The sequence below is a fragment of the Peromyscus maniculatus genome, chromosome 11, assembly GCF_049852395.1.
Source record: "Peromyscus maniculatus bairdii isolate BWxNUB_F1_BW_parent chromosome 11, HU_Pman_BW_mat_3.1, whole genome shotgun sequence".
Lineage (NCBI taxonomy): Eukaryota > Metazoa > Chordata > Mammalia > Rodentia > Cricetidae > Peromyscus > Peromyscus maniculatus.
This window is the reverse complement of record NC_134862.1, coordinates 43,640,523-43,660,504: the sequence shown is the minus strand read 5'-3', so window position 1 is coordinate 43,660,504 and position 19,982 is coordinate 43,640,523. Positions and strand designations below refer to the sequence as shown.

General features: G+C 51.2%; 1 protein-coding gene across 1 annotated transcript; it reads right to left on the bottom strand.

The window, feature by feature from the left end:
- Positions 1-279: 279 nt before the first annotated feature.
- Positions 280-12,002, bottom strand: Fmod (fibromodulin). Its single transcript, XM_006993213.4, has 3 exons — positions 11,744-12,002; positions 7,978-8,963; positions 280-2,025 (listed from the first exon to the last, which is right to left on the bottom strand). Exons 2-3 carry the CDS (start codon positions 8,954-8,956, stop codon positions 1,874-1,876), a joined length of 1,131 nt encoding a protein of 376 aa, XP_006993275.1. The 5' UTR covers positions 8,957-8,963; positions 11,744-12,002; the 3' UTR covers positions 280-1,873.
- Between the last annotated feature and the right edge of the window lie 7,980 nt (positions 12,003-19,982).

Sequence of the window (19,982 nt, the reverse complement as noted above, 5' to 3'; positions counted from 1 at the left end):
GGGCAAACAATGGCAACAACAGAAACCCAACAAACAGACAAAAAACAACCCTCTAACCCGGTTTTTCTTTCTCTTGGAAGACAAATGGATGTATAAATGGTGAGATTAAAGTTCATAATCTTGCTGAGTCGAGTTTTTGTGTAGGCTACTTTTAAAAAGCTCTCAGGTTGCACTTGCCCACGCAGACTGTAAAAGAAAGAGCTAGCCGGTCAAAGCCGGTCTGACTAGGTGCCCCGAGGCGACGCTGAGGGCTGCTGCCAATGACTCCGTCCTTGCAGATGCACTTGTAAAATAACTTTATTGGTCAGGTTAGCCACCGCTCATGCTTGTCCCATGAGGACCCTTTATAGAGGCATGATGGTGTTCACATGCAGGCAGGCGCTTCCGCAGAGCCCCGGGCAGGGCAGCCTTGCCCCGCACGCACGCCGCACTCCCCGGCTGAAACAAGCTGGTCTGGCTTTTGTGGATTTGAGATTCTGGAGCCCAGGACACACAGTCTAGGCATCCCCCCCAGCTTCCCCCCCAACCCCCCACCCCCGCCCCTTTTCAGAGATGCTTGCTCCCAGGTGCCCACAGAGTCAGGGCTGTAAGGCGTCTGGACAGGGACTTGACTCAGGCTAACATCCCTCAACTGGTCCTTGCTGCTGGCTGCCCAGAGGGCTCCATCCCAGCAGGGTCTAGAAGAGCCTGTGGGTTGTGTCCCGGCAACATCACCTTTAGAAAGGAGAAGTTAGGGTTACTGTCAGCCAAGCTACAAATCATAGGCACCTTGGGCCATGAGGAGTGGCCCCACCAAGTGAAAGCAGAGGGATCCAGGCCTAGTGAAGCAAGACTTGGCCTGGCTTCTGCACCCTAGCAAGCATCTCCGGCAGAGCTGGTGCCTTAAGCTCTGGCCTTAGGGACAAACCGGTTATTGCCATCATCCCCTAGTCTGGGTTAGCATGTGGAATCAAGGCTGGTGGAGTCTGCCTCTGCCATCTGTGTACCAAACCTTCCTACTTGGATCGAAGGATGGGCATGTTTTGAAAACCACACTGCTGCACAGATCGTGTTGGGTCAGATGAAACCCGGGAAGGGGCCTGCCCCTTCAGGTCTGCGAGTCTGATATGTGACCCTTCCCTACCCACATTACAGATAAGATGATAACCGTGGAACATCCCCCACTCTGAAATCTGATCCTCCATTTTAGATCTGGTCGTCCCCTTTGGTATCCAGCCATGACATCATGATTATGCTGATGACCTTCAGTTTGGTGGCTTTAAACAGGGGAGGTTAGGGAGGTGTAGTGGTGATTCTAGGCATCCTTTTAACCTCAGACAATAGTGTGGCCTCTCTTTACAGGTTGCTGAACAGCTACCACTGGCCTGGCCTTAGGGGGTGTGTCTCCTGACTGCCTAAGACATGGAAGAGGCCTCGGTGAAAGAGGGCAGAGTGGACGAGTTGGACCTAGGAGGAGGTGCTTGGGCAAGAGGCGGGTTTTGAGGAGCAATGTATAGGAGCCCAGAGTAACTGCGGAAGCAACACAGCCCCAGAAGTCAGATTGTCTGAAAATGGTTCTATGCTACTGTCTACGCGAGGTTACGCTCTGCCGGACCAGGTCTTGGGGAAGGTCGGGTGGTAGTAGGAATGTGGGGGCTGGACTCCATGGCTAGTCCTCCAGCACTTTTGTCCTCTCTGCAGGACCTGGCAGGGTCCCGGATCCCACCTCACTTTGCCCGTTGGAAGGAGACTGACTAAGAACCCGTGGACTTGGGTCACATGCTTGTCCCAGACCGTCCAGCAAAAGCCAAACCAGACCATCAAGCCGAATGCAGCGGGGTGGCGGCGGGGCGTGCGCCCGGAGCCCGGAGCGCGGAGCCTGGAGCGCGCCCCCTCAGATCTCGATGAGGCTGGCGAGGCGCAGGCAGAGTGGCGCGTCCACGGGCATGGCGCTGCGCTTGATCTCGTTCCCATCCAGGCGCAGCACCTGCAGCTTGGAGAAGTTCATGACGTCCACCACCGTGCAGAAGCTGCTGATGGAGAACTCTGGCGGGACAAGAAGGGTGGGCGGGTGGGAGAGGCGCAGTTTAGGAGTCAGGTACAAAACGGACTTAGAGGGGGCCCCCTTTGAATCCGCTGAAATAAAGGATAAAGACTGGGGTGGGGTGTGGGGAGGAAGAGAGAGGGGGCTAGACCTGGAGTCAGGCGGATTGGCACTGTTGGGGACAGTGCTGGGAACAGAGCCGGTCCTGTTTCCGCTTCTGCAGCTCTGTCCCCTTCTCCCCTACCCACACCTGTGTTTTGCTCCATTGACCTCCCATTATCCTTGGGCGTCCTTCCCACCAAGCCTTGTTGTTTTTTTTTTTTTTCCCTGTGTGTGGGCAGCAGGGGGCGGCAGAGGGTCGTTGGACACCACCGCCGCTGTGAAGGCTGGGCTGCGTCTGGGAGGAGGGCTTTGCTGATGGCCCTCTACAAGGAGAAGGCTCCGGAAGCGGAGGGACACCGTTCTTGAATATTTACTGTCGCTTTTGCAGGTACATAAAGTGGTAGGAAATGAAAGCGAGGAATCCTGGCTTTAGAGACGAGTGTCTGTATGCCTGAGCCTTCAGGAGGCTGGAAGGGGAAGGCAGGCTGGAAAACGCGGCGTTGCCACAGGGCTCCAAAGTCAAATAACGGCCACGCCCAAGCGCGGTGTCACAAGTCTTTTAGCCTAGGACTAGGGAGGCAGAGGCAAGCAGATCTCTGTGAGTTCAAGGCCAGCCTGAACTACGCAGTGAGTTCCAGCACAGCTAGAGTTACATAGAAAGAACCTGTCTCAAAAAACATACTAAATAAGACGAAATCAAATAAATGATTCCCCCGCCTCTTGCATATGCTTACATAGGCTTTTTTTTTTTTTTACTTTGGGGGACAGGATCTCTTATAGTCCAGATCAGCCTCAAACTTACTCTGTAGCTAAGCATAACCTTGAACTCCAGATGCTCCTGTCTCCACATCCCAAGTGTGGGAATTACAGGCATGTAACACCTCACCTTGTGAGAGCTAATGACTGGTTAGTACATGGAAAAGGGGATCTATGTGCTCAGTCTACATTCCGAGATGTGGTTAGGTAAGAAGTTAGGGGTCTGTAAAGTTAGTAAGGCTGTAAGAAAAGAGGGTCTGAGCTAAATTGTGTAAAGCTGTTACTTAAGGCCCACCTGACCTAGGCGGTGTCTCCTTGTGGAATTTACCTTAAATCAGGAGACTAGCAGGTGGTAGTCTGGACTGTTATTTCTGTTAGTCCTTGAAAGTGGCTAAGGGAGATACCTGATTCCGGTGCTGAAAGGGGAGAAACGGATGGGCTGTGGGGAAGGAAGCCTTTCCTGAGGCTGTTCTCCAAATACCTTGCATGTATGTCCAGAGAGTGATCAGTCTACACTGTTAGCCCTTCTTAGGGAAAAATCAACTGGGAAAACTATGAAGGCACACATGATTTTCATAACAGAATACAGCTGATATATAACAAGCCAAATAACACCAAAAACTCCTTGGGATTTGGCTTCCTCTGGAGGAATTCCCTGATCCTCCAGGTAGTGACTTTGCCATAACCAGCTGAGTTGTTATAATATATATATTCCCACGGCCCGTAGGAACCTTGTAGGCTGCCTCTTTTATTATTTTTCCTTTTCCAATTTTGTGTGTGTGTGCATGTGTGTGTATCATGTTTACATGTATGTGAAACACCTGTATGTGTGTGCACATCTGTGTGTAAGTATATGGAGGCCCCGGGCAACTGTCAGGAATTCTCATCAAGGACTGCCTATATATTTCACTGAGGTAAGGTCATTTAATCACACCCAGAGCTCGCTGGTGTGTCTACTCTTGGTAGGTAGCTAGCTGTCTTGCCTTGAGGATCATCTGTCTTTTGAGGCTAGAATTACAGGTAGGCTGTTAGCATTACCGGGGTGCTGTTCCCGCTCCTGGAGGCCGGCCCCCAGCTTTCCGCTTCCACCCGTGCTTTGTTCTATGTCCTTGGGTGTCCTTTCCACCAGACCTCATAGGTTCTGGGGGTCTGAACTCTGGACTTGGGGTGGAGGCAGAGCCACCCCGCCCCCAGGACCTTGCTGTATTTTCCTCTCAGAAGTCTCTGAGGACTCTTGTGGAGGAACCCCTAAGCCATGAAACAGACATCACAGTTCTGCTCTGTCACAACATAAAACCTCCCGCAGCTCTCTCTGTTGTCCTCTGGGATGAGTCAGCCGGGGTCAACCACCTGTCTCCAGTCTACTGTCAGTAACTTGAAAGGAGAAAAAAAACAAACAAACAAAATAAAACAAAAACAAAAACAAACAAACAAACAAACAAAAAAACTAAGATCCCACTTAAAACTCCAAAAGAGACGGCAAAGTCATCCCTGGAAGCCATGAAGCCTGTCAGGGCCGCCTTCCACTTAGGTCCCCACGAAGCCAGTCTTGTCATGCTCTGTGAACTGGTTTGGAATGAGGTGCCAGTGGGGTCTGGAGCGAACATCATATAATGCTGGCAGCTGCACCCCGGGTGCAGAGCGGGCCTGGTTTTGTCATACCAGAGACTTCCCGAATCTTGCAAAGGTGCCTGGAACTGTGGTCAGAAAGGAGGTGGGAGGAGCTAACCCACTTTTTAGAGACAACGGGGAGGGGGTTCCCCTGGGGAGGTAGTCAGTGGGAAAATGAAGGCTCCTGAGGAAGACGGAGCGGAAGGCTGAGGCCGAGGAGGAGTCTGGTCTTGAATGAACACCATCAGTTTTTAATCTCCATGAAGAGCTGACCAAGACGGGCTGGGGGGCTTTGGCAAAACCACTTGGCCCTGCAGACAGCTACAAAATTCAGACCTGGAGAATAATTAGGTCCTGGGAAGAGTGGGGTGCTGGAAAATGGCCTTTGAGGAGGGGCGGAAGATCTGAATGCTTCTTGGTGTTTTCCCTCCAGTCCTCGGGAATAGATTTAGTGGGTATAGTGCAGAGGGGGGTTGGGTCGGTTATCTGTGTGGGGTGGGGGTAGGGGTGGGGGTGGGCCTAGGGAGAATGTGGTGGCTGAGCTTCTCTGTCACTCACTTCCAGTTCTATGTGGGACTGAGACAGAAGTCCCAACCTGGACCTGCAGACTGCTAAAAATCCAAGTTCCCAGTTGTGGGCACACAAATGTGGGTCATATCTGTGAGCAACTAGACATAGCATTTAGATCAGATAATCATGGGGTTCTGAGAACCCCCGCCCCCCCCCCACTACCTTCCTCAAGCCCACAGTAGGTCAGAGCTTCTGTGAGGAGGCCCTGGCAGACATTTTTCTAGCCCAGATTAAATCCTGACCTAAGTCTTTCCAAATTCCAATCCTGCCCTGCTCCGCTGGACCCCACAGCTTCTGAATAACATTCCATGGCTCTGTCTCCTCACTCTCTCTCTCTGCCAGGTTGGAAAAACTGAGGGAGGCATTGGAGGGAAGCGTGGGGTGGGGGGAGCTGCCTAGCTAGTTGCTCGCAGGCCTGGGGCTCCTGTTCTGTTAGCTCCCCCTCATAAATGCTCTGATCACACCTTAACCCCAACATGGTCTTGGGCTCCCAGTGCAGGAAGATCTCTTTCCTGGTTTCCTCAGTGTGTGTGGCAAGCAAACTAGAGTGCCAGATGGGTTGTTCCTTGTTCTCGGTCAGAAATGCCTGCCCTTAGGACCTTTGACAAAGGGCAGGCGTCGAGGCCTCTACCTTCCCTAGGCTGGGTGACCTGGGGAGGTGGTTTTTCTTTCATTATACCTCACGTCTCCATGCTGGAAATTCAGAAAACAAGTACCCGTCCTGTACCCGTCCACTCTAAAATGGCAACGAGAAGGGAAGCTGACAACGTGCTGCCCTGGATTCACTGTAAAGCCGTGTGCCAGCGCCTCTGGATCATGCGCTTTGCACACACTATTTACAACTCAGGAGTGATATGGCATGGGGGTTACTCTGTTTATTAAGAAGAAGCTGGGAGAGAGACTAAATAATAGCCAGGATAGGGAAGGAAGGAATTAGACCCAAACCGGGCACATAGGGAGCTGGGGCAGATGCTGACATTTTCTAGGGGTTTGAACAGAGAGCTTCCTTGCAGGGCCTCGGGACAACTCACGGAATACTTTACTTCTGGGTTAGCCTTTGGGAGAGGGATCACCTTGTATCTGGCTGGATATGTCTGCGTAAAGACAGAAGGGTGACGAGAGCCTGTGACAGCCTCTCCTTGCCCCCTCTCTCTGATTGGATAGCCAGGCATTAGCTCATGTGCTCTTCCCCAGAGCTCCTTCCTGCCACATGTTCAGAGTTACACTTGGATGAGGTGCAGTATGTAGTGTGACATTTCTTCTGTGACGGCTCTTCTGGATGCAGAGTAGGTGGGAGGTAGCTGACGGCAGGGTGGGACATAAAACTGTGAGAAAATGCCACACTCCGGTGGTGTGTGATATCTTTAAGGGAGTGTAAATGACTCCCGCCATCCACCTTGGGACTCACAAGATTCCTCCCCAAAGACAGAGAGACTTGAAGTAAAAACCAAGCTAGGGTGTACATAACGGGGGACCTTGCAGTACAAATGAAAGGACCAGGCAGACACCTTTCCCCTTCACGGCCCCACTGCAACCTCCCTGGTCCCTCTGAGAAAGGCTGTCTGGCTCTTAACATCTTGCTCAATGACTGATCTGCCCTCCTGAGGGGGAGGGGAGGGGGAGAGGCCAGGGCTGGGTCTCTCCTGTCCTTGGATGGCTCATTCCTTCTCAGCAGGCCAGAAGAACTTCAAAGTCCTCTGCATGGTCACTCACAGGCCTCCCTTTCCCAGAGCAGAACCCTGGGCTGCAGGGAGAGGGAGGCTAAACGCTGACTCAGTCCCTTCCAGCTGAGATAAAGACATCAGAAGCCACCGGGGTAATGCAAGCGTGTTCTGAACACGAGGTCCTAACCAGAGGAGGCTGAAAGGCCACTAGGCACAGAAATTCATCTTTTAGCTCTCAGCCTCTGAGAGGTGGCCCTGCCTATGCAGGGGAATTCTTATAAAACACAGTCCTGTGCTCCACCCCAAAGGCTTCTGCATGGCCAGGCTCACGTTGTCTCAGGGAGGACATTTGCCCTGCCACCAGGGGCTCCTTGGACTCCAGCAAGAACCAGAGAACCGGCAAGTCCCACATTCAGTTCTGGGAAGCTGCCCGTTTTTGTCCATCAACTGATAGGTCTAGAAAACAAACACTCAAACCAGGAGACCAGGCTGTGCAGGCAGGATTACCAGGGGTGACAGAGAGGTTGCGTCCGCTGGTGATAATAAGGATTGGCTTTTTAGTTTAACCTCCTCCTAGGCAGACCCCAGAAGATAACAAAGTGTCTTTTCCTTTAATATCTCTCTAGAACAGTGGTTCTCAACCTTCCTAATGCTGCGACCCTTCCATACAATTCCTCATGTTGGGGTGACCCCCCACCATAAACTTATTTTCGCTGCTACTTCATTACTTCACTGTAATTTTGTAATTTTGCTACTGTTACGAATGTAATGTAAATATCTGTGTTTTCCAGTGGTCTTAGGGGACCCCTGTGAAGGAGTCATTGGACCTCCAAAGGGGTTGTGACCTACAGGTTGAGAACCACTAGTCTAGGGCCTCTCTAAACTCACCTCTCACTGCTCCTAACATATGACCCATTCCTTTCAAACCTGACTGTCCCTGGCTGTCCCCCACAGGTGACTTGCTAAGTGACCGGTTCTTCCTGACAATCCCCCCGTGCTGATTGTTTCCATTCTGCCTCCCCACAGCCCCTGCACTCACCGGGAAAGCTTTAGACTGAAGCTTACTCCGCCTAGGAAGTGGCCTTTGGCGCCAACCAGCTTTCTAGTGGCTCTCTTTCCTCTGCTGGAGGACCAGTGTGAACCTGTCTGCACTACAGGGTTTTTGGTGGCGAGAGTTTTGATTGGCGGTTTGGCTCCCTGTGGTTATTTTTGTTGTTGGTGTTGTATTCCCCTCCCTTCCCCAGACCTCACCATTGATCCTGTTGCCTTGGAGGTAGAGGTTCTCCAGGTTGGTGTTGACAGGGGGGATCTTCTGCAGCTGGTTGTAGGACAAGTCCAGCTCGAGAATGCTGCTGGAATTGAAGGTGTTGGTGGCCAGGCCGTTGTTGGTGAGGCTGTTGTGAGATAGCCGCACGTACAACAGCTTGGGGGACCCCCGGAAGTAGCTGTCGGGGACGGTGTAGACGTTGTTGTGTTCTAGGTACAGCTGCTCCAGGGCTGAGGGCAGACCATCGGGCACCCTTCGGAGGTGGTTATAACTCAGATCTAGAAGGATCAGGGACCGGAGCCCCCTCATGGAACTTCCCACTTCCTGGATCTCGTTGTGGTGGAGGTACAGTGCGGTGAGGTTCTCCAGGCCCTCTAGAGCGTTGTTGGGGACCCGTGAGATCTGGTTGTGGTCCAGGTGGAGCTCTCTCAGGGATCGAGGCAGCGGGCCGGGCATCCGGGTCAGGTTGTTGTGGTCTAGGTACAGCCTCTCCAGTTGCCTCAGCCTGGAGAAGACCTTCCTGCCTATCTTGTCACTGGTAATCTGGTTGCCATGGAGCGCAATCCAGAGCAGCCCAGTGGCGTTGTCAAAGACGCCTTCCTGGATGGCGGAGATCTGGTTGTTCTGGAAGTAGACATACTTCATACGGGAGGGCACAAAGGGCAGGTACTTGAGGTTGCGGTTGTCACAGTACATGGCTGTGGGGAAGTTGGGTGGGCAGTCGCACTCTTGGGGACAGTCACGGGGCTCTGGCGGAGGAGGTGCACCGTAGGCGTAGGAGGGGCCTTCCTCCACTCCGTAGGGGTAAGGCTCAGAGGGCTCGTAGGGGTAAGGGTCGTAGGGGTCGTAGTAGGTGGACTGCTGGTTTCGGAGGTATTGGATCCACCAGTGATTGTCTTCGTCATACTGGCCCTGGGTAAGTGAGCAGAGCCCTGCCAGCAGTAAGATGGAGGTCCACTGCATTTTGAATCTGTAGAAAGGGAGAGAACAGAGCAAGTGCGGGCGTGAGCGAAGGTGCCTGAGGGGAGATGGGCGGCTCAGGGCTGCCCTAGGCTCTGAGCTGTGCAGCGGACTCCTCCGCCGCCGCCGGGACTGTGCAGTCAACCTCGGGAGCTGCGCTTTCCCTCCCAGATGCCTCCTCCGACCCGCTCTACACACCCAGGGAGCTGGGCCTGGGTGTCTGGGGGAAGGTCAGCGCCCTCGCTTCTGCTCAGGCGGCAGTGAAAAAGAGTCTGAGGTTAGGAAGGAACGTGAGAGGCAGGCGTGGGACTAGTTTTGGGAAGGGGCGGGGCTACAGTTTAAGGAAGGGCAGGTCCTTCACGTCCTTGAGCATCCCAAGGTTGTGTTGTTGAAACTGAGAAGCCCACGACACCCCCTCCCCCAAGCTGTATACCTTCCTGTACCAGTAACAGTGGGGTGCTTTGGAGGTCTGAATTCCCGCCTCGTTTGGTCTCCCAGGGAAATCATTTCTGAGAGTCCAAGCACAGGAGTCTCCTGGTTCTTTCCGTATCCAGGATGCCTCCAGAATTGACTGAGGTGTGGAAAGGGAATAGCTGAGCTACTTCTGGAAGATTTTTTGGTCTCTCGGGCAGCCTGGGGGTTTCTGGTCCTGAGTGTGTGGAAGGGTGTGGTTCCCCTGTGGCCACCACAAGGTCTGGGCTATTCTCCAAAGCGCCATCGTCTGTGAGTCGTCTGGGTGAGAAAACGCACGGGTTAGCAGCTTGCGGCTGCGTGTGTACTCAGACTTGCAGACTTTCCAGACTGGGAACCCAGCATGGCTTTAGTGAGTGTCTTCTGGGCTGACTGTACTGTGTCTGCTTTTCTTTCCTGTGGTCCTCAAGACTGAAGGACTTAATACTTCCCTCACCCGCCGTGGGGATTGCAATGAGAGGCAACTGAAATGGATTAGGGACACTGAGATTTAGATCAAATAGCCAGCGTTGGAAGTGGGATTTAGTATCCCCCCCTTTGTTTCTTTCTTTTCTTTTCTTTCTTTTTTTTGTGGGGGAGGGGTTGGGGGGCAGAGTCTCTCTGCCCTGGCTGTCCTGGAACTCACTCTGTAGAGCAGCCTGGCCTGGAACTTCCAGAACTCTGCCTGCCTCTGCCTCTCCAGAGCTGGGGTTAAAGGCGTGCCCCACTGTGCCTGGTGCATCCTTTCTCCTCTTCTGAGCTCCCTCCTGCAGCTGACGTCACCTGTCTTTCCAGGCTCACTTACCACCCACGCTCTGAGGAGCCTGTTGCCTTGGAGCTTGCTCTGTCAGCAAGACAAGAACAAGGCACACAGGGGGCTCCAGGAGAGAGCCTGGAAGTGGAGAAGATGGGAGACCGGGGTGTCATATCTGGCCTGGGGACCCTACCCCAGGTTCCTATGATACGGGCACTGAGTAGTCCCTGTGAGCAGGGGGACCTCTCAGAATACAACTGTTGAGGCAGAGATTGCTTGGAACCTCTCCTGGCCCAAGAGTTTCCTGTGGTGCTCTCACTGTTGGGCCATGCTGGGGTTGGCAATGTGGACAGGACAGGAGAGGAACTCCAAGATTCACTATGAACTGATGAGAGGACCCCGACTATGACACCCCAACTCCTCCATTTCTGGGCACCCTCCCTGCCAGGCCCCTCTGTTCCCTGAACACAGTTCCATTAAGTCTTTTCATCCCGCCATCCCCTGGATGACTGGAATGAGCATCCTGGCTCATCCTTGGGCAGCCACTGCCCTTGAACAAAGAGCCACAGTGTTTCTGAGGAGCAGACTCAACTGCCCACTGCCTAGGATGCTGGCTGGTCCCTGACTCAGGCCAGGAGAGAAGACGGATGAAGCGGCCCACTGCCAAGACAGCATTTTTTCCATGCACAGCTCTGGGCTGCTGCAGGACCGACCAAGGTGGCTGTTTAGAAACGGCTGGCACACTATGCCTCTGTCTCCATCTCTCCCTCTTCCAGACTTTGGCAGAAGGGAGCTACCTTCTTCTTCAAGACTCAGCTTTCCATGGGGCTCCACACCCAGCCACAGTGGCCCCTCTTCAGAGGCATGGCTGCGGGAAGGGCTTGGTAGCGGTGCAGGCCTGTCCTTGTCCCACCAGATCTAGAATGTTGCTTCGGGGTTGCATTCCTTTAAAGGATTTCCTGTGCTAGAGACCTTCTGTCCAGGGTGAGGACCCCAGGAGTGCGTCTCTCAGACTTGGGGATCCTGACTCAAGAGCTACTGTACTATCTCATTTCTCCACTCTAGGGAAATTCTCTCCTATCAGGGCTGAGGTCAAACTAAAAACCTTCCCCTAGGCTGAGTGGGAGACTAGCCCATCCATGACTCCCGGGACATGGTCAATTCTTTATTCTCCCCCATCATCCCAACAACACACATATTACACAAAACTAACCCCCTAATATTTGGGTACCATACCCCTCTCTACGAGATATCTGGGACATTCAAAGACTATCTTCCAAAGTGCCCTGAGCTCCAAGCACGTTGGGATTCATGGGTAGCAGGAGAGAGGCTCTTACAGTTTCCATCATGTTTTCATATCTGTGAAATGGAGGTCCCTAACACCCACAGGGAGCTGTTAGGAGACAGGCAACATGCTGAAGCTCATGCCCCCTGCCGTTGCCTCTCTTCGGCATCCCTGGGTGCCATGAACCAGGTGGGAGGAATAACCTATCTTTGCCTACTCTCTCCCCAGCCCTGCCCATCTCCTTTATTTCTCCTCATAGAATTACAAGGAACAAAATGTAATGTAATATGACCACACTTACCTCGGGTTGAACCGTTCAGAGTGACCTGGTCCTTCTGTCTGGCCTCCTTGGGTTGGAGAATGTGAGAGAGAGGAAGAGAGAGAGAGAGAGGAGTGAGTGCCTACGGAGAGTGTGCGAGTCTGTGCCAGGCCAGGGCCCGCCCCCAAATTCCTAATCAAATATCTTGAAGAGGGGCTGAGGAGCCTAAGCGGGCTTTTTCAGTTCTGCTGTACGGGAGGAGCTCCCACTCAGCTCCACAAAGTTCTGTCTGCCCAACTGTAAAAACCACCTCTTTCCACTTATCTTCCCCGAAGCACTGGCAGCCTCAGGTCTCTTGCTGCTGAATAAGTTAGCAAAGCCCCAGAAGTTATTTGTACAGTCTCTTGCGAAGTGCCTGGGTTTCTCATTAAGCTCATAAAGTGGACACAGGAGAGGGAGGGCCGGGGTTTGGAGAAGAATCCCTTTAACTCCTTCAGCAACCCTGGTCCCCTCAGGGAGTCTGTGCTTGTCTTTCTCGGCGCAAACACCCCCGGTAGCCAGGTGTTGGACTAGTGTGTAAGAGTGCACGCCGGCTGGAGGACTTGCTCTGTCTGCAGTGGATGGTGGCCACTTTCTGCCCCTGGAGCAAGTGGAAAGTCAGGGATTCTAACTATTGTTTTTATGCCCACTTTACAGATGTGGAATACCTAAGCCAGGGGAAGAGGAAGGTGGAGAGACAGGCAGGCTCTAGACAGTGAGGAGGGTTTTAGACCACAGAAAAGATTTTAGCCTAAATGTTTTATGAAGGAGACTCACTAAGATCTGATATACATTAAAAAAGATTTTATTTCATGTGTATGAGGAGTATTTTTACCTGCATGTATGTTTGTGTGCCACATGCATGCAATGCCCATGGAGGCCAGAAGAGGGCGTCAGAACACCCCACCCCACCCCCACCCTGTCTCCCAACCCCCATACCCCCCACCCCCGCCCAGAGCTGGAGTTAGAGACAGTTGTGAGCTGCTATGGCAGTGCTGGGAATTGAACCTGGGTCCTCTGGAAGAGCAGCCAGTGCGCTTAACTCCTGTGCTCTCTCTCCAGCCCTCTGATTTATCTTTTTTTCTTTCTTTTAATTCATAGGAGGCCTGCTGTGTGGAGAAACAGCTGCCCAGCTAGGAGGGATAAGGTAGGCTACTCTATAGAGAACGGAGAAGGCTTACGGACCAATCAGATTCACAAAGCTGGGGAAAGTCAAGCATGACTCCAGCATTTTAATTCAGCCCTTGGGTAGACAGCAGCACCACTGCCCAGTGCGGGAAGAGCAGAACTGGATGGAAAACTGAAGTTACACTTTGTGTATGCAAAGCTGGATTCCACTTAGGCATTCCAGGGAAGAGGCAGAGGGGCCGATGAGTCTGAACTTGGAATCGAGAGGCTATGGGAAAGCCCTTGAGGACCACGAGGACTGTGGCTCCCATTGAGTCTACTTAGCTTAGATGACCCGTAGGTCTAAATGCTCTTTCCTCAAATAGCTGGCTCATGTCCACACCCAAGAAATACCCTTTAATTTAAAGGAATACAAAGTGGGGAACTCTCAGAGGATTTGAATTTGGAAAGTTTGGAAGTGTCTGGGCAGATGGTACTTTTGGTTAGTGTGAGGCTGCCAGGAAGGGGCGTGAACCCCACTCTGGAGCATCCGCTTTACGTTTGTGTCCCATTTAATGGCCATAGTGTTGTTTTGCCCTGGAAATAGGAACCCTGATGCAGAATGACTGGAGGGGAAGAGGCACAAAGAACAAGGGTATCAAGTTCAGTCTACATGACTCCAAAGCACACACACACTGTCTTAGTCAGGGTTTCTATTGCTGTGAAGAGACACCATGACCATGGCAAAGGAAAAGATTTAATTGGCAAGGCTCGCTTACTGTTTCAGAGGTTCAGTCCATTTCCATCATGATGGGGAGCATGGTGGCCTGCAGGCAGACATGGTGCTGGAGAAGTAGCTGGGTGTCCTACATCTTGCAGGCAACAGGAAGTTGACTGAGACACTGGGCAGTATCCTGAGCATAGGAACCTCAAAGCCCGCCCCCACAGTGACACACTTCCTCCAACAAGGGTGTATCCACTCCAACAAAGTCACACCTCCTAGTAGTGCCACTCCCTATGAGATTGTGGGGGCCAATGACATTCAAACTGCCACGCCCACTTTTCTGTAACTCTAGACCAGAAGAGAGGCAGGGTAAAGGGGGTGATGACCACTGTGCTGTCAGGGCTGGGCTCAAATAGGGTGGCACTCAAGTAACAGTCTGCATGACTCCAAAGCGAGCACACACAGTCACCAGCCAGCCAGCCTGCTGTGCTGGAAGCAGGGGTGTGTAGGGATAAGAGCAGGCTAAGTGACAGGGGTTCCAGTCCCTACATGTACTTCATCTACATCCAAAGAGGAGCATCCATCCTGTGGCAGACACGGTCCTAAGTGATGGGGACATGGAAGCTTCAGTATAATGCATGTCCACAATGAAGCGTGTTTGATCTTGTCGGTAAGACACAATGGCATCAATGCGGGGAGGAAACTATATAGACCATCTTCTAATCAATGTGAGAAAGCAGTTCCTTCTCAGCAGCAGCCATTGGTCTTGCCAACAGGGCTTGATGGACACTTCTTAGTTGGTCCCAGATAGCTCTGGGAAATCTACCCACCAGGTATAGATGTTTATTTCATCCCAGGGTCCTACTAAAACTGCGTTTACTAACAATGAAGATCGGAAAGGGACCAAATATCAACAGGAATCCTTTCCAACAAAGCTCTACCAAAGAAGTGTCTGAGCAGTGAGCTTTGCCTGGCCTTTGCTCCTCCACCAGGGCTGAAGTGGCCTGGAGGAAGGTGGTCTGGAGATGATTGTGAGGCAGAATTCCAGAGGACCATACACTGACAAAAGTGCCTTGTTCTGACCCCAAGAGGAGGCTCTAACCTCTTCTCTAACTGACACTCTGCTCCTCCGGTTCTCAGATCTAGGACCTCAGAACTTGTCCTCTGCACGGGAAGCCAAATACAGCGCACAGATGCCCCAGGCATGCAGAGAGACTCCGCATGTGAGGAGGGTCCAGGTTAGACAGAAATGTTTTCTGGAAGGTGTTGAGCCAACGCTGTCTAGTCACTGAAAATTCAAGAGATGGCTGTAATAGTCACTCAGTGTCCCCTGTCATAGTTGGACATAGGGGCTTAGTAGGCATTTATCTAATCAGAACTGAATTTTGGACTCCCCACAGAGTGTCTTCAGTAATGAATCCTGGGTGGAGTAACCAGTACCAGCCAGGCCAGGAAAACTCTTGTCTTTCAAGCCAATTAGATTTTCCAGGGGTGTAGACCACTGTCATATCCTTCCTCCCCAGAAAAGGTCAGGTTAAGCCACAGTCACCAGGCGAGGCTCATTGCTTCTGATGTTGGACCAACCCGTCTGGGAGGGATGAAGTTACTTTTGACTCAAATCCCACCAGTACAGAGGTGGGTGGCTTCAAGCCCCCGTCTTTAACCCTAAGGGACCTGTATTTATGACCTAGCCTTTGATCCCAGACAGTCCAGAAATGGAGGAAAGACCAAAAGTCCACTCAAGTGAGATTTTTGACTTAAGGAGGTCAGTAAAAAGATGACTATGCTAATACAATCCAGGCCTTCTGGCCTATCCTGAAGTCTCCTGACGCCAGAGAGGGAATTTAACTAGTCTGATATTTCAATGGAAACTCTTGGCTACATTGGTACCAAACAATAATGGTGCCCCAAAGTTTCCAAGAAAGACATTTTCTCTATCCCCTTGGCACCGAGGGCTCATTAGGAACCTTCACTACAATCTGCTCTTTCCAGAAGGATGAGACCATTAAGATGTTGACACTGTGTAAAGACTTGCTTTCCTTCAACTGGAAGAGGAGCAAGACCTCAAGTCCTAAGTCCTAGGAGATGCACTGAGAGCTCCAGAAATCCTTCTACTGATCTGTATACAAAGGAAGAGGGGCCTCTGGCTGTGACATCAGGGATCACTGAGGGGCCTTGAGCTTTCCTGTGCTTCCACCAGCTACTGCTGACTTGGAGGAGTTGTAAGGTGTGGCAGTAGGCCCCAGGGGGCAAGAGGGCAATGGACTCCTGGCCAGTGCCCCATGATTCTCTTCCCTGGCCAAGGCACCAAGTGGTGGGCATGGGTTGTGAGAACACCTGTGAGTTCCATCAGCTCAGCAAAGCCGCCTACTGAGTGCTGGGCTAGCTAGGATCTCTTGGAGCTGAGCCTGCCCTGGCTTCCAGAGGATCAGACCACACTACTGAGCAGACAGCTTACTATCTTTGTGGCTTTAATTTCGCCCTGAGAAACTCCATTACCAACGGCCCACACCACCTTGTGAGGTCACCGAGAAGTGAGTCGCCGCTCATGGATTCAGTGTGGGAGGGTGTGCGGTCTTAGCGTTTGCAGAGTTGGGGAATTTTCTGAAGCTCTATATGCAGTAAGTATCCAAGTTAAGGCCACGCAAGAAGCCTCTGAAACTGTCCCCAGTGGGTGTTGTCTGTCCTTGGCTGGTGTCAGTCCAAGTTCACCTGCTTGGAAACTCAAGAACATTGCAAGTCTTTGACATGGAGATCCTTGTGTTCGAGGAACCCAACTATCCTCTTCCTGATTGTAGGGTGATTTCAGGACACCTCGGAGCTCTGGAGTTTTTCTGGGAGAATTTCTCTAAGCATCACTTCAGTTGCACCAGGATGCTGCCAGTGAGTGGTGCCATCCATATCCCCCTCATGGAGCTAACTGTAGAATCCCAAGTTTTAGAGATGACTGACACCCAAAAGCCTCTGGGTGCTGTTCAGTCCTGTCTTGGTTAAGGTTTTATTGCTGTGACAAAACACCATGACCAAAAGGCAAGTTGGGAGAAAGGGGTTTATTCAACTTACACTTCCACAGCACTGTTCATTGTTGAAGGAAGTCAGGATAGGAACTCAAACAGGGCAGGAAACTTGGAGGCAGGAGCTGATGCAGAGGCCATGGAGGGCTGCTGCTTATTGGCTTGCTTCTCCTGGGTTGCTCAGCCTGCTTTCTTATGGAACCCAGGACCACCAGCCCAGGGATGATACCACCCACCATGGGCTGGGTCCTCCCCCATCAATCACTAATAAAAAAAAATGCCTTATAGCTGTATCTTATAGAAGCATTTTCTCAATTGAGGTTCTCTCCTTTCAGATAATGCTAGTTTGTCAAGTTGACATAAGACTGGCCAGCAGAAGTCCACATCAGCAGGAGTAGCCATATGCACATCCAACACATGCTGAAGCTGTTGGGGCAGGAGGTGGTCTCCTGGATAAAGTGGGAACAGATGTTGCATACCATACATGAGAGACAAAAGGGTACCCAGCTACATAGTACATTGGACCCTTGGCAGCAGCTAAGAAGCATCCCACATTGCTGTAACCTGTAGGCTTGGAAGTCCTACAGCTACAGGGAAGTGATGCAGGCCAGTGAGGACCCATACCTGTCCCCTGGAGTCTCTGCTGTGAGTGCCTTGTCCACCGAGGGGCTTTAGTAACATGTCCCCAGAGGAACCCAGAGGAAAGGCAGTGGATTGTGACTGCCTCCCTCCCTCACAGACTGATCTCCCTGCAAAGGGGTGGGTGTCAGTGAAGTGCTCTGAGTACCACACGAAGCATGGAGAATGTCTCTGTCCACGCCTCAGGCCATTTCTTCCCCTTTGGCAAAATGTTGGCCCCTGGAGGAAAACAATCTTTCATGTTTGCAATCTGAAGAGCTGGCACCTCTTTGGGCAATGTATATTCCTCAACAAGATGACCCTGGCTTAGAGCAGCCTTGTGGATTCTGAGGTCATATTGCACAGCCTCAAGTCAGGCATGTGCTAGAGGAACTCCTCTGTTGTCTTGCAGCCTATTGGTTGTCTTAGGCCAGAAGCTTAATTCCTTTGTCTCCGAATCTGAAAGGCTTTAGGAAGAAAAGGGACGTCACAACAACTCTTCCCCTTAATCAGTAGCTGGAAGTTTGAGTCCTGTATTCTTTGTATAACTGAAAAGCACACACTAAGTGATTGCTGTATACCCCAGAGAGGATAGACTCTGCCTTAACAGAGAGGATCCTAGAGATAGGTGTAGGAGGGGTATGAACACCAGGGTAAGGAAGGTGAACCTCCTCATGGAGAGACTCCAAGTTATCGCTGGAACAGCAGTCATTGAGGTCTCTGTCTGAAGCCAGGTTCAGCCTAGTCTCTTCTTAGCCAGAGTGACCTCTGTGTCACAACAGGAGCTCAGCATAACTCTCCTCCTAGCATGTAGCCCCTTGCATGAGTATTAAATATGGACCATTCTAATGGAGGTAGAGTGGGAGTGGATGGCAGAAACCACGGAACAGCTGCGATGGTTGGTCTTGGTTGTCAGTTTGACTGGATTGATAGATGTCTAGGACTCAAGAAACTGATGTGTCTGCAAGAGCATTCCCAAAGAACTGACATATGGAAGAGTGATGGAGCTGAGGGGAAGACCTTCTGCCAATGTGGGAGATACCTTTAGTCAGGAGACCCGGATGAGAAAGCAGTGTGCATTCATTTTTTTCTCAGTGAGTTGGTCTATTGCTGCTGTTGCTGAGAATGGTGATGAGGGTGATGATGATGGTGGTGGTGATCATGGTGGTGGTGGTGGTGATTATGGTGGTGGTGGTGATCATGGTGGTAGTGATAATGATGATGGTGGTGGTGATTATGGTGGTGGTGATGATAATGGTGGTGGTGGTGATTATGGTGGTGGTGGTGGTGATTATGGTGGTGGTGGTGGTGATTATGATGGTGGTGATTATGGTGGTGGTGATGATGATGGTGGTGGTGATCATGGTGATAGTGATAATGATGATGATTATGGTGGTGGTGATAATGATGATGGCGGTGGTGATGGTGATGCCATGTGGTGATGGTGGTAGTAGTGTTGGTGATGCTGGTGACCCTGGTGGTGGTGGTGGTGATGGTAATAAAATAGTGATGATGGTGATGGTGATGGTGATGGTGGTGAGATCATCAGGTGACATTCGGCTCCAGCCTCTTTGGATTTTCAGTATCAGCAACTCTCCAGGAAGCTTCGAGGCTTTCAGCAACAGGTTGGCACTGCTGAACTTTCAGGGTAGGGAAGCTTCTTGACTGTCTGTCTTTCCAGCATGCACACAGTAATGCTGTCTTTCTACAACCACCTCTAGTCTCCCTGTGCCCATCCCCACCTTTATTTTATTTTATTTTATTTTATTTTATTTTATTTTATTTTATTTTATTTTATTTTATTTTATTTTGCAACAGAGTCCCACTATGTACCCTAGGTTTGCCCGAAACACACTGTGTAGCCTAGACCTCTACTGTGTAAGCCAATTTAATAAATCTCCTGCAACCTTTAAAAACATTTTAGTGTGTGTGTGTGTGTGTGTGTGTGTGTGTGTGTGTGTGTGTGTGTATTCTGTCCCTCAAGAAAACCTTGCCCTCTGCAATGGCCTTTTCTTTGATTGGACATCGCCTGATACTTTCACAGTGTGTTTACTGCATGTTAGGTGTGGTTAGCATGATGGTGACAAGATGAATTATAGGACAGCCTTCTAGAAAGTGTATTCAATTCAGGAAGGGGGGGGGGTTGTTAAGGGAAAGATGCCTGGATAGGAAGAAGGCAGAGGTAACCTTAGACCTGAAGCCTAGAAGGCCAGTCATTCAGTGATTCAGTGTATGACAGTCACGTTTACTCTGCACATAAGCTAGGAACTAATGCTGGGGGGCAGCAGCACAGACAGAGTGGTTCATGGGATGCCCCCAAGTGCACAGACTGCTGCAGGTGAGAGCAGGCACAGCTGTCAGTCCCCAAGACCCAGATGCCCCTTCTAAGACCCTTACCACAACCCTAAGAGAAGGCACTACTAGATCTTACTTTTACAGAAGAGCGGGAACTCAAGGCAAGGCCTTGGAGAAAATGAAACAGAGGCCATGGAAGAATGCTGTGTGGTGGTATATTGTGTACCCTAATAAAGCTTACCTGGGGATCAGAGGACAGAGCCAGCCACTAAATTAGACGTAGAGGTCAGGCAGTGGTGGCACACACCTTTAATCCCAGGAAGTAATGTGACAGGACACATCAAGTTATATATGGCGTGAGTAAACAGGAAGTCTTGCTCTTGAGGCTGAGGATTTCGTAGAGGTAAGAACGTAGCTGGCTTGTTCTGTTTCTCTGATCTTTCAGCTTTCACCCCAATATTTGGCTCTGGTTTTTTTTTTATTA